Source organism: Centruroides vittatus, unplaced genomic scaffold (genome assembly GCF_030686945.1).
Source record: "Centruroides vittatus isolate TY-2023 unplaced genomic scaffold, ASM3068694v2 contig_361, whole genome shotgun sequence".
Taxonomy (NCBI): domain Eukaryota; kingdom Metazoa; phylum Arthropoda; class Arachnida; order Scorpiones; family Buthidae; genus Centruroides; species Centruroides vittatus.
This window is the reverse complement of record NW_027122185.1, coordinates 1,763,976-1,777,907: the sequence shown is the minus strand read 5'-3', so window position 1 is coordinate 1,777,907 and position 13,932 is coordinate 1,763,976. Positions and strand designations below refer to the sequence as shown.

Genomic DNA, 13,932 nt, shown 5'->3' with positions numbered 1-13,932 from the left:
TAATTAGAATTAATTTTAAATTTAGAATATTCTAAAAGAAAATAATCGTCCAGAATGGGACTCAAACCCACAACTCCTGATTACCTTGGAGATGAATTGTACAGTACGTTACACTACCTAGACTCCTATCTGATTTTAATTTCCAGAACTGTTAGTTAATTTAGATATAAGCACAGTTAGCTGTGTTGTTGGTTTTTTTTTTTTTTTTTTGTTAAAGAAACAAACAAAAAAATTGTTTCTAGAAAAACACTGTTCTAATCTGTATAATGGTGGAATTTGATGGTCAGAGGTAATATCCTAAAAATGTTTAATTAATAGATCTTTTTTATTTATGAATTAAACATCTTGATAATATGTGTTTTGCATCATTGCTCTTCATTGGATATATTGTTGTGCATATTATAATATTGGAAAATTAAAAATACTTGTAAAATCCTAGAATGTAGATAGTAGAATCAAATAATGAAGTAATGTATAGTACATTCTAATGTACAGTACATAAACTGATGACTATTCAATAAACACTACAGTTTAATGAAAGCATAAAGATGAAGTAAGTATTTTGTTTATAGCCAGAATAGTTCTACAGATAATAGTCTTTACAACAAAAAAATATCCTTACTAATGTTCAAATTTAGTAGGAGACTGCAATACACTGAAATAAAAAGTAGCACACCTATTGGGAAACCATGATTATTTCCAATATACACTTAATGCCAGTAAACTCAGATGAACATTTTTGAGTTACAGAAACTTTATAAAATCGAAATGTTCCAAAACAAAATGTAAGCAAAAAAAACAGTGATGTATTTTTAAAATATTTCAAAATGTTCTAATGCATAAAATGAAAGTTATTAAAGTTTTTGTCATAATCTGGACCGCCTCTGACTCGCCGGGCCGCATAAAGCGCCCCAGCACTCCAAATGTCCAACTTAGTGTATCTGACAAATATGATAATGTATTATGATAGACTCACATTAGCATTGCTACTTGTGGGACTGTCTGTAAGCGTTGACGTTAGCCGGTAGTCGACTTAAACTCGTGGCATGTAATTTTTGTCCTCAAAGGAAGTTATGCTGCATACCAATTGTTAAATTTCACTATATACTTCGTTTTAAGACTGCAGTTTCTATATTCTGATAATTTATGTGAATTTTATCCATCGTAATCCTGGAAATAATGTTATGTTAATAAATAATTTTGCTGATTCGGTAAAAACAATTTTTAAATTTCAATCTTGTGCCTTTTGTTTGATTGAGAATATAAAAACACATTGGAATTTATAATTCTCTTTTATTTGATAGCCAAAAGAATACTTATTAGATTAGGTTATGGCATTTTAAAAACAAAATTCTTTAATATAACTGTACAATGTAAGATCATAGTTCTTTTCATATGTTATGCATATAAACCTTGAAAAATCCTTAAATTTTGAATACAAAAATCAGCAAAATCTATATTTTGCTCAAACTTTGTGAAATCAATAATAATTCTGTCAGTTAAATGGAAGGAACATCACCATTAACTAATATTATTTAGTATAACATATATACTTTGAACTAGAAAAAGGTTAATGGTAGTTTTCCTACACCAAGGGTGGAGAACCTGTGACATTTTGTGGTTTCTAATGCTACCAAACAAAATATAGTGATGGAATTCAAGACATCAAAATTTAACTTGTGTTATGAAAATATATTTTTCTCTATTCCAATAAAAAATGTAATTAAGTGTAGTTTAAGTATATTGTTGGTGCACGTATACTAAATATATATAATTATGCAACCTGCAATACATTGTGCAGGTTCACTAGGTCTTTCTGAAGAAGGATGAATCCTTTTAGTTAAAAAAAAGATTCCTCATCTCTGCTTTGCAGTCAAGTATAAGTTAATGGTGAGCATCAAAAATCTGATATTAACCAATAGTTAATGCTAACGATAATCCACTGTATTTAAATTGAACGGGGTTCCTTTTAAGTGTGGAAGAAAATATGGCTACAGAAGGGAAACAGTAAAACATTTTCCAGAAAAAAGTTTCATAGCAATAAAAACCATTTGACAATTATTTTGTCAATGTCAACTATTTTCTAATCTATTTCTTCTTTGAAACCATGTTTTCGTAATTGTTGGACTATGAACTCCAAAGTTGAACTCCAAAATCAACTAAATAAAGATAGAAATAAAGCCAAGTGTTTAATTAAACTCAACTTTGGAGTTCATAGTCCAACAATTACGAAAACACGGTTTCAAAGAAGAAATAGATATTTTCTAATCTGACAATTAGGTATTTGTATATTATTATTTTGGATTAAAATGATCAACTTGATAGTTTATTTTAACCTGCATATTATCTTTTATTGTATTCTAATAATTTAGCTCTTATCACATATCATATCACCAATATAAACTAACTGTTTGTTATGTAATAAAGATATTGGGAAAGATTTTGACCGTTCTCGACATATCCACTGGACCGTATCCAAAACTATGATTTTTAATGCTGATAAGAAGTTACCGTGTGACGATTATCGGATTAGACAGAGTAACTTAGAAATTTGCATCATTTGAAAAATAAATGATTTGGAGAATATTTTTAATACTGGTTCAGAGTTAATGTATCTGGAAATACAGAATGCTAGACTTTTCTAAGAAGCTTATTAATTAATATCTTGTTACAGATAAAGATGTTTTACATATTGTATTGAACTGCACTTTCTGGGGTTACCCAGTGGTAAAGAAATGTTCTTGTGATAGGGAAAATGACAACTAATAAAAAAGTTCTATATTGCAAGACAGAAAAGGATAAGGCAATTTTCAGTAAACTCCAAACTGAAATGTAGGTAGTTTTATAACAACTTATCAAATCCAAGAAATTTATCTGGACCTTCTTGTTTCCAGTTGTAAATTTAGCTTTTTAGCATTTTTTGAATATATATTAAAGTCTGTTCAAATTAATCAAATTCCGAATCATTATCTGCCAACTGATTATCTACTTATTGAAACTGTCCTTTTTCGCAAGAAAGGGTTGACTACTTTAAGCACTTGTTGATCAATAGTATTATCTTTCAGCATTTCCCTTGCAAAATTTTGTATTTCTGTCTGTATATGGTCTTCTGTAAATTTCTCATCATTTGCACTTCTCTGTTGATATGATAGATTCCTTACATGTTTCCATAGTGTTGACCAACTTACCAAAACAATGGACATACAACAGATGACTTGCCTGCTCTTTCTTGACATTATTCAAATCTGTCCTTATTTCCACTCCAATTTTGTCTTGCTTTACAGAAAATGTGTGATAGATAATCGATGTGTTTACAGTAGAGACTTTACATTAATTCATTGTAGAGACATTACATTAATTCTTGTTCTGATCTATATAACATAATTGATGACCAAATTCACTTGTTATTCTTTGTGATGATAACTTCTTACCTGACCATCTCAATTTCTGATTCTGCTTCATTTCCTTTAGCCAAGTGAGTGTGTAACGGGTTATGCGAAATCGTGCCACTTTTCTGCCTTGTCGACGGTTTGACACGTGCCCGTGCTGCAGCAGTTTTGTCGACAGCTTGCTTTATGTTGGATCTTTCTTTAGACATAGTTATCAATGTTGCAAAAATGATCCTCAAGAGTCTGCTTCAGTATTTAGCATATACGGTGTGGATTATTCCAAGATCAGCTGGAGAACAGCAGTTCAAAGCACTCAACTTTCATGTTTTTCAGATGAGACCCAAATCAAGCAGTTGTCATCTGACAGCTGGATTCTTTACTTACATTTCATTTTTTAATCCAGTTCATTCAACTATTTATTAAAAATGCTTTGCATCATCCAAGCTTGACAGTTTGCAGTGTGTAGTTACACAGAACAGAGCATACATTGTTTATACAATATGTTCTTGTTGATTTTGCAATGAATAAGGGTCTCATCTTCTCCATACCTATATCATGTGCAGTGGATATCAGTAAGTGATCATTCTTCATCTTCATCATATCATTCATAACTTAAAAAGGATGAAAGAATGCAGTGTGAAATCATTTCTTACCTGAGGCATTGCAACAAAACTTGGCAGTTAATCACTATTTAGAATTTTTTCTTCCTCTGCAGCAATCACCCAAAATGGACAGAGTCCAATGCTGCATCAGTTGGAAGAAAGTGCCTGTTTTATCAAGATTGAAAATGTGCACATGCTGTTTTTGAATATTGTATCTTGCCCGTAGGCTATGTACTGTACCTGCTACGTGCAATAAAACATCAATTTTTTTTTCTCTGCATATAACTTTACAGATAATTTCATACTTTTCACAAATTCTGTAAAAGAAGGAACTGCTCGTGGGACAGTGGCACGCTTGAACATCTTGAAACCAGATGAAACTTTCTGCACATCCTCAAATTGTGTGCTATGCATTTTCTTCCTGCTGGACCCAACATTGGATATTTTTAAATTTTTCAATGTTGGATGATCTTTTAAAATCATTGACAGAATGGAAAGGGTGATGCACTTGCAACGTTTACTTTTTTTACTCAGAATGAACTTCTTGTAGGAAAGCAGCTTTTCAAATAATGAAAATTGGTTGCTTTTTTTCCTCTGACATATTTTGTCATCTGACGAGACAATAAATAATTCATACTTTCAGTGACTGATGGACCATAACTACAGCTTAGTAAAGTATATTACCCATTTTATACTAAAGTAGTGTTAGGATTCATTGAATATAAAACTCTTATTTGCTTCCTCCTCCTTGTAACTTCCTAGTATCATTCCTGTAGTCATCTGGTGTGTTGACTTTCTGTCCTGTGGTCTGAGAGATCCACTCTTATATAGATTTTCACCTTTGTTGTTCTGAATACTTCCAGAATATTCTAATATGGATAACAAAGAAGCCAGTCCACTGCCTTGACTTGAGGCACCTTCTAGACATGCCTCTTTTGTGCAGTCGTCAATGGAACTTCATAATCATTTTCATCCAGCCCATCTCAATGTTTTGATATACTGGGAATGTTCAGTATAGTGAAAAAACCTTTGGTACTCTGATATTTATATTGACAGCTCTCAAACTAAGTTTTACAAGTGCCCAACTATAAGTTCAAACTGTTTGCCGTAACGAGGTGTTACGTGTATATTTAACCGTAAAAAATAAGCACGCTCTCTGAAATACACTTTTTAATATTCTTTAAAACTATATTGTTTCATTTTAAACAAGTACAAGAAATCCAAAAAAAATCTGTTTATACCACATTTGAACAATGAGAAAAAAAGGAATGGATTCCAAAAAATGCAATAAAAAATAAATTTAAATAGTTTGTTGTCGTAGCAATCACAATCCCATTAAATTACAAATATTATAAATTACAAGTATTACTTCCTTACAGATATAGTGAAATATAGTATGAAAATTTAAACAGAGTGATTCTTTATTTAAAATATAAATTTTACAATAATTCATAATTAATAATCTCTATTACATTAGGTTTAAATTTTCTGTATCATATTTAATTTTATTGCGCTTAATTAACATAGGGATGATTAGTTCAAAATAAAAATCAAGACTAAATCAAACTCTGAATGTCAGTTTTATTTCACAAAATTTAAAATTAAAATGGTCCCGGGAATACAGAAGTAAAGTAATTTACTGACCATTCACAGAAGAAAATAGTGTGCTTTATGCCATAGTGGAAATGTTTGTTAAAGGATTGCAGTGACAAAGTTCGATATCAACATTTTCTAAAAGACTATCCCCGTCATCAATTACAAGTATCGTAGAGTAGAAATATGAAAAAAATTTTATCTGTGGAGCAGATAACCTGAACAATTCAAAAAAGCATTATTTAAAATCATAGATTGTAAGATATGAATAAATGTAGTAATGATTTACAATAAATGTAATCACTTACCGTTGAATTGATTATGCACGAAGTAATTGTCATACATAGATGATACATAGCTGGTCTAGTGGTACGTCAAAAGCCTACACGATGTCGCATAACTCCTGGCTATAACTGCTCGCAATCAGTTAAAGCTATTAAACATGTAAAAAATGAAGTCGGAATCATCAATGTATTCCAGAGTTACATAGAAGAGTTGAAAAAACAGCTATTTTTACTATGAAAGTAAGAGAACCATAATTAAAATTCTAGTTAAGCTTCATTTGCATCAATTTATATACATATTAATAAAAATTAAACCATTTGCTAAGAGAAATAAAAGAAATGGTTTATTTAAAATTGTTGCATTTACTAAAATTTAACATTGTGTTAAGCAAAAATAAGAGTTAATTATAGCTTAGATAGAATTTCTGTTTATATAATTGACATTATAGATGTTAATGAAAGCAAATTAAGTGTAGTGGTATGACTTGATTTGAGTAAAGCTGCGGATTTGAGTATTGCATGTTGTTAAGTTGTATACTTTAAGAATGAGCAATTGCATTAAATTGCCTCAATTGAAAATTGAGGCAATTTAATGCATCATTGTACCATAACAAACTCTTGGACTGGGCAATAAAGATTCTAAACTTTTATATAGCATTTTTTACTGCATCAATGTATCATAAATTAAAATGCTTTACCTTTCTGTTGTTTTGCTTCTTGTTAATTTTTTCAACACGAGAAGTTTCCAAAATGATTGCGTGTCTCTTTACAAAAGGGATTATAACATTTGAAAATGATACTTCTTCGTAGAATAATTTAAGAATAGAAAAGATCAAGATGGTTGATTAACTAATTATAATGTGACCAACTTTTTTATAATGAAAAGGAGGACACATAAATTGAAGGAAAAAATATTGTAAATAAATGAAACATTTTATTCACTGCAATAATAATACACTATAGTGATCTCTGCTGCATGCCCAGTGGCATAGCTAGCATGGGTGACACCCGGGGCGGATATCGTGGTGTCACCCCAAGTCATACAGTGGGTGTCACCCTTCTTAACTGTTTTATAAAACAGTATCGGATTATTGAATTGTAATATGCCCACACTCAAGCAAACTTGAATGCTATATCGAATAAGCGATATCATCACTAGCGAGAATCCATTGACTTTTTTTTTTTGTTTAGTCATGGGTCGTTGAGTCAGTTGAACTTTCCAAAACTTAATGTGAAAAGAGGTTTGTCAAGATTTATTTCGCTACTTATTTTTTCACAGTCGGGTGTCCGCCCAGGGCGGACCACCCCCAGTGCTCCCCCTCGGTACGCCTCTGTGCACGTGTATGTGCCGTGTTGTGTTTCGGTAAAAAGTAAACAAAGCTACTTGCATGCAGCACACTCTCTCAATGTCTCCTGTGCAGAGCACATGCGTTTCATAATCGGGTTATGCTGCACTGTACCAAGCCTCGATGAACCGTCGTGTCAAATACAAACACATCACATCACATTACATGCAACGGATCGGCTCGGCATCAATCAAATATTGAGATTTTACAGATTACTCTTCAAATATCAAAAATAATGTTTGAGTTATATATTAAAAAAATTTGCATTGCCTGCATCATTCGGGTTTACGTAATTCAATTTGTTCGAAAAATATCGAAATGGAGCGAAAAATAACTCGCAATTCCAAAAAACTTGCTATTCCAAGATTGCTAAGCGCCGGCATTCGAAATGGAACGAATTCGAATCGGTTGAACGTTGCAATGCGTCACGCGTTACGTCATACGTTCTACGTCACAATATTCACAAATTGCAAATCTTATATATAAAATTCTCGTGTCACAATGTTAGTTACCTTACTCCTCCGAAACGGCTTTACCGATTTTCACCAAATTTTATATGCATATTCAGTAGGTCTGAGAATCGGCTACTATCTATTTTTCATACCCCTACACCATTTCCCCCTTTCAAAAATATATATCATAATGATGTACAGGGCAGATATTTTCTGAGCATTCTTCTATCTATCTATCTATATAAATAAAATATAACGTTCGTTTGTTCCTACCGATTCCTTTGAAATTTTGACACAACGTTGCATTCGAATACGCACGTGTTTTTATATAATATACATGTCGAAATTCCCCCCAGTGCGGGGAGATGGACGGGATTAAGGCTTACCGTGAAGAACTCGGCTTCTATTATACTATTTTAGATGCGTTTTTGATTGCGTTTTAATAGGGTACGTCAAGAGAATGTACACTAAGAAGGGATTTTTTGAAATTCCCCCCACGGGGGAAGTGTTATACATTTATAATAGATACATTTTGAGCCACAACAACGCGTGGCCGGGTCAGCTAGTCTTATATATAAAATGCAAAGATTGTCATTTTTTCTCTAAAATATCGTTAAGAAATTTGTGATAAATATAATTATTAAAACGTATTCGCTAACCTTACAAGTTTACAGACCGCAAATCTAGCCTTAAAGCGTATCTAATTTAAATTAAGTTATTTAATTTTGATATCTTATTAATCGAAAAATATTTAGTTATCTACGTTTCGTAGGCTTTCGTTATTGAAATTTGTTCGAAAAATGTCAAAATGGAGCGAAAAATAACTCGCAATTCCAAAAAACTTGCTATTCCAAGATGGCGCCGGCATTCGAAATGGAACGAATTCGAATCTATTGAACGTTACACTAATGCGTCACGCGTTACGTCACGAGTTCTACGTCATAGATGAAATATTTCAAGTATTTTAATTGCATTTTAAAAAAAATAAAGGATGGTTTCATTTTTACAAAATTTTTTTCCCTCGGATTTAGCAAAATATTTGTTAAATAGAAAACTTCGCTAGAAAGTAAATTTACTCAGATGTACTACTGTACGTAATAAAATCACCTATCTGGCACACAATAAAAATAATTTCTAATAAAATAGGCGTTAGTATTTATTTTCTCGATTCTAATGTGTATATTTTTGGACGTTTTTGATCTTCAAAATTAGGGTGCGCATTATAAGCCAGCACAAAGTCGACTTATATGCTGCCTGGTTGGCTATTTGTTCTTTTCTCCGCTTGGCAATTCGTGTGTATTACGTTATTGTTCTAGATTCTCCCACTAATTCGGTTTTTGTTTTGAACCTGTTTCATGGTCTTCTAAATTAAAGCATTCCCAGTGAACAATGTCCGGAAGCTAAGTTTAAGACAGTAAAAACTAGTGATGCCACGAATAGTGATTTTGCCGAATACCGAATATTCGGCTACGCTCTCGGCCGAAGCGCCGAATATTCGGCAAAATATGTGTACATTTCGCGGGTGACAGGTTACGACCTGTCTCATTGTCGTGGGTGCGGTAGCGACGCCGCGGGCGCATTTGTTTTATTTGCGAGTAGATCGTGTCACCACACCTACTATGTTTATTTAGTAACATAATTTGATGTAACATAGTCTTTATGACTATTAGCATTGGCGTAGCCAGGATTTTGTTATGGGAGGGGCCTAGTAGAGGCTGTGATTTTCTGGAGAGGGGCACCAGGTTAACTGCGTGGGGGCCGGGCTGTAATTTTTTGGGGAGGGGCACCAGGTTAACTAGGGGGCCGTGCCCACCCATGCCCCTTTCTTGCTACGCCCATTACTATTAGTAACACAATTTGAACTTGAAACCCAAGTTGAGCTTGAAACACGGTTCAACTTTGATGAGAATCACGAATATTTGATTGTCACTTTTCTTGACCCGCGTTTCAAAATCAGTTTCCTGGGATTAGTTCAAATGTAAAGAGCAAAACAAAAAGTTTTTTAAGAAGCTCTGAAAATTAGTTGTGATGAGTCTACTAGTACCGATGATGATTTTTCTCCATTTCGCAAGAAAAGAAATATCAATGAAAATGATAAAACCATTGAAATACACGACAGTTTCTGGAACCGTTTTGAGGAAGTCGCTACAGAAAATATAGATTATAGATTATTATAAAGGTGATAGGAGGCATTACTCATAGGTATATCCTCGAAGGGGATGAAAAGAAATGAGAAGGAGTTAGTTTAAGAAAAAGTTGCTTTGGCAGAGGCCGAAAGGGGGTGAAGAGTTTGAAAAGAAGTGATAAGAGGAAGGGGAGGTCATGAGCCGCACCGAGTGTTTATTTAAAAAGCAATTATGTACATATTTACAAAACATGGACATTTTCCATGCGTACAGGAACTGCGGCTAACATTTGCCGAGTTGAGAAAATTATGATAATATTAATGAATAATATAATAAAAAAGTATACATAAAGACACAGAGTGTGAGTCTGCGAAGAAATTAAATCGCGGGTCGAGTAATACAAAGAGAAAAAAAAGAAAAAAAAAAAAGAAAAGAAAAATAAGATTAATACCAGTAACATAAAATAAAATGCATGCAAAATTTACAGTAAATATAAGGACACGTGACATTAGAGAGCTCGTAACAGTAGATGAGTACTAACAGAAATAAAGTGTAAACAGAATAAACGCGAGAAGTGCTAGGAGTTTAAACGTAAGTCCAGAGCTTTTGTGGCTTCGATAAAAGCCATGAGTTCCTTATAAGTGTTCTTATTGTGTACTAGTTCACTGAGTTCACATGGCCAGTTATGGCCTTCCTGTATGACCGTCCTGAGCTACAGAAAATATGCAAAATGATGAGGATGTGTAGAAGAAAAGTGCTATTGCAAATGAGATTGATTTTTATATGAAAACTGTTCGCCTGGATCGGACGGCAGACCTTTACAAGTGGTGGTCAGCAAGCGCAAAACAGTATCCAAGCCTGACAGAGTTCGCTAAGATTTATTTGTCGTCTCCTGGCAGTAGTGTATATAGACGGGTCGAAAAATCCCCAGGAATTTTTCGGGGGGTGGTCCGTCCGGTTATGTCGGTCCGAGTCCCTCACCACCCGGCCGCTCCATTGTGGGCCTGGCCGAACCCATAACTGGTCACACTATGCGACTGGAAATCGCATAGTGTGACCAGGGCTTTAGACCCCGATTTTTAAGACAAAAATTTGCACTGTAACGAAGTATTTTGTAGACATATTATATTTTTCATTTACTACAATGTATTCTTATTTATGATGTTTTCAAGAGCATATTTTAATCTAAGTTATAATTAAATTCGCGTGTATCAAATACAATATATTAATTTTAGCTAATAAATAAGTGTTTTAATTTAGAAAATTAATTTTAACTTAAAACGTCTAAAGATTTGAATACAACATAGGATAATCTATTGTATATCAATGATGTCAGTCAATCCAAAAATATGTAAAATGATCAAATTCAAATGTTTACAAAAGAGAACAAACAAATTAGCCATATTCGAGAACTGTATAAAAATCGTTAGGACATATAGTACAGATTATGAAATACAGTATTTTTTTATAGCGAGTATTCATAAAATTAGACATTTTTTAATTATAAAGGATGCAAAAATGCAAAATTCTTATGTGCAGTAGAATAATCTTGTTAAATTAAAACTAGAAAATCTCTAGATTAATTTTAATTATTTTATAATGTAAAAAAAAAGTCTTCGTCTAGAAACATATTTCTAGAACTTTATTCGAGAATTGCTGCAACGTTTTGTTGGCTGTTGTAGATTAGAAACAATGGAAAATGAAGATTCTAATGCTTTGGCCATCTGCAATTTAGTAAATTGATAAATTTTAAATTAAAATTACTAAAATTTTTAATAAAATTGTACTGTACCTTTACTGGAGTTTTTCGAGTAAAGACAAAGAAATTGCCACAACTTATTCCGAGCGAACTCCCTTTAAATTGCTTCATGAAATTCAATATCTACATAATAATAATATTTGTTAGATAGATGAAATTAATCGTGTTTTTTACCTTTACCTTAAATATGTTTACTATTATTGATATATGATTGGAAGTCTACGTTTATTACCTTTAACTTTTTAGTGATGCAAATTTGCAGATAACTGAATTTTCGGATTTCTTGAAACGATCCGTATGCCTAAACGTTAAAATATCGATACTAAAAATCAATTTATTTAAAAGGCGAACAACTTTTGTTATAAAAAAAAAGCAAAAGTTTAGTCTACAATATATGAACTACAGTATTATCTATGTCTATAGACACGTGCACGTTAAAACGTTAATTTTTTTAAAAATACGTTCGAATTTAGTTACACCCGAAGATGGCCTATTCTATTAAGTCGAAAATGTGTCTTTTCTCTTGTCCTTTCACACGCACATAAGGGAAATAACAGTACCATCTTTTATTTGAGGCTATTCGTCTGTCTCAATATGTAAAACGTTAAAAAGTCCTTCTGGCGATGGTACAATATTAAAATATAAGTACAATTCAATAAAAAAAACTGCCAGGGCAAGCGAAAAGACATTCTTGTGTATTGTCTATTTAAGAATTTTCTTAAATTTTGTAAATTTTTAAAAATCTTTGTCCTGGTAATAATTAAATTTTTGCTTTAGGTTGGATATTGATCGAAATAAAACACTTTATTCCAGCAATATCATTTTTCTTTCAGTACACATCTTACAATTAGCATATTCCTTTCCAACTATTTGCTTAACAAAAGAAAAACATTTTAAAACTAAGATTTAAACATAAAATGTGTAGATACTTACAGCAGAAGAAAGGGTAGAGATCGTAAAGATGAAATAAAGCCACGCAGTTACGCCGATAACTAATAAACAAATAACTATTAAAGCATACACGATGCTCCATTTTCTGAATGTATTGATGATACTAAACGAAAGAGCGTAGAACCAAATTATTGAATTATATATCAAAAATAATGAATCTTCAGAATAATCATTCAGATGTTGAATCTGTTCTGTTAATTCTGTGTGCTTTATAATTATTAATTCCAATTTTTTGTATACGAGGGGATCATTTTTAACATGTTCTAACTCTTCAGATAATGCCAAGAAACGACGTTTAATAGTAATCAGAATTAACAAAAATGTCGAGATAATAACAATAGCATAACCATACATGAGACAATCGTTGGTTACCATAAAGGTGGTACAGATAAGAGCCATTGTTTCTCCTTCTACTTTACTAATTTTAAAATATCTTTTTGTAATTATATGATACGATTGAATGACGACAAAGAAAATAATAATTATCGTTTGTATATTCAGGAAAGCTCCGATGAATCTTTCAATTATTTTTTTCTCTCCGACATAACTCGTCCGTTTTAATGATAAAATAAGAAACTTTCTACGGCAGATGGAAAATATGGCCGCTAACGTAAAGTGTATAATGAATGTATATCCTACTAAGATTATTTTATCTTCCGAAAATTCGTTAAACCACGATCCGCAGGGCATTCCAATGTTGCTGTTACGGAATAGCATTATAAGAATATGCATTATGGGTTTGATCCACAATATACATTCTAATATTGTTGAGTATATTTTGAATGTTTTGGTTGATCTTACACTTAAACGAGCACACGTTTCGAAACAATCGATTCCATAAAATCGAATGATTTCGCCCAAAGGACTGATTGCGCATGAAAAACAGATTACCTTTCGTTCATCCATTCGGATATATTTTTACTATTTCGTTGGTCTTACAAGTATTGTTTGTTTCTGGTTATAGAATAACATTAGTAATAGCGACTGCAATCTCGATTCAGATTGTCCTCTTATGTTTTATAACATTCTTTGTCAAGAAATTAAAATATTGCTTCTTATATAAAAGATTTCATTCTTTACTTTGATGTATGTTCAATAAGCAATGCGATCAATAATGTTTTAATTATTCAAACATTGATATGCTGAAAGTAAATTGGCAAAAAATGAATTCCTAAAATCATAAATTTCAAAATATGATTTTGTTCTATATACATTACTTAATGTTATATCGATTTTTATAATAATGAAATAAGCTATTAGGCCTACATAATGAAGGTAAAATATGTGCTTTAGCTCAACGCATTAATTTAACAATGCACTGAGGTAAGAGGTAATAATGCTATGTTATAGCATTACTTAGCGAGTATGAATAAATAAATAAATTATGAACTATAATAATTTTAAAATGATTATGACAGATATGGTTTTAA

The 13,932-nt window shown here is 32.1% G+C and overlaps 2 protein-coding genes and 1 long non-coding RNA gene across 3 annotated transcripts in view; 1 reads left to right on the top strand and 2 right to left on the bottom strand.

Moving 5' to 3' along the window:
* Window positions 1-13,932, top strand: part of LOC136975020 (uncharacterized) — a 98,239-nt gene that overhangs the window by 72,343 nt on the left and 11,964 nt on the right. The gene's annotated exons all lie outside the window — the stretch shown is intronic.
* LOC136975014 (uncharacterized) lies at window positions 5,662-6,679 on the bottom strand. The gene is made up of 3 exons (XR_010880738.1): window positions 6,567-6,679; window positions 5,893-6,017; window positions 5,662-5,802 (listed from the first exon to the last, which is right to left on the bottom strand). It is a non-coding gene; the product is annotated as an uncharacterized lncRNA (long non-coding RNA).
* On the bottom strand, window positions 11,375-13,579 carry LOC136975055 (uncharacterized). The gene is made up of 4 exons (XM_067270049.1): window positions 12,485-13,579; window positions 11,784-11,852; window positions 11,585-11,674; window positions 11,375-11,516 (listed from the first exon to the last, which is right to left on the bottom strand). The coding sequence occupies exons 1-4, from the start codon at window positions 13,406-13,408 to the stop codon at window positions 11,427-11,429; spliced, it is 1,173 nt and encodes a 390-aa protein (XP_067126150.1). The 5' UTR covers window positions 13,409-13,579; the 3' UTR covers window positions 11,375-11,426.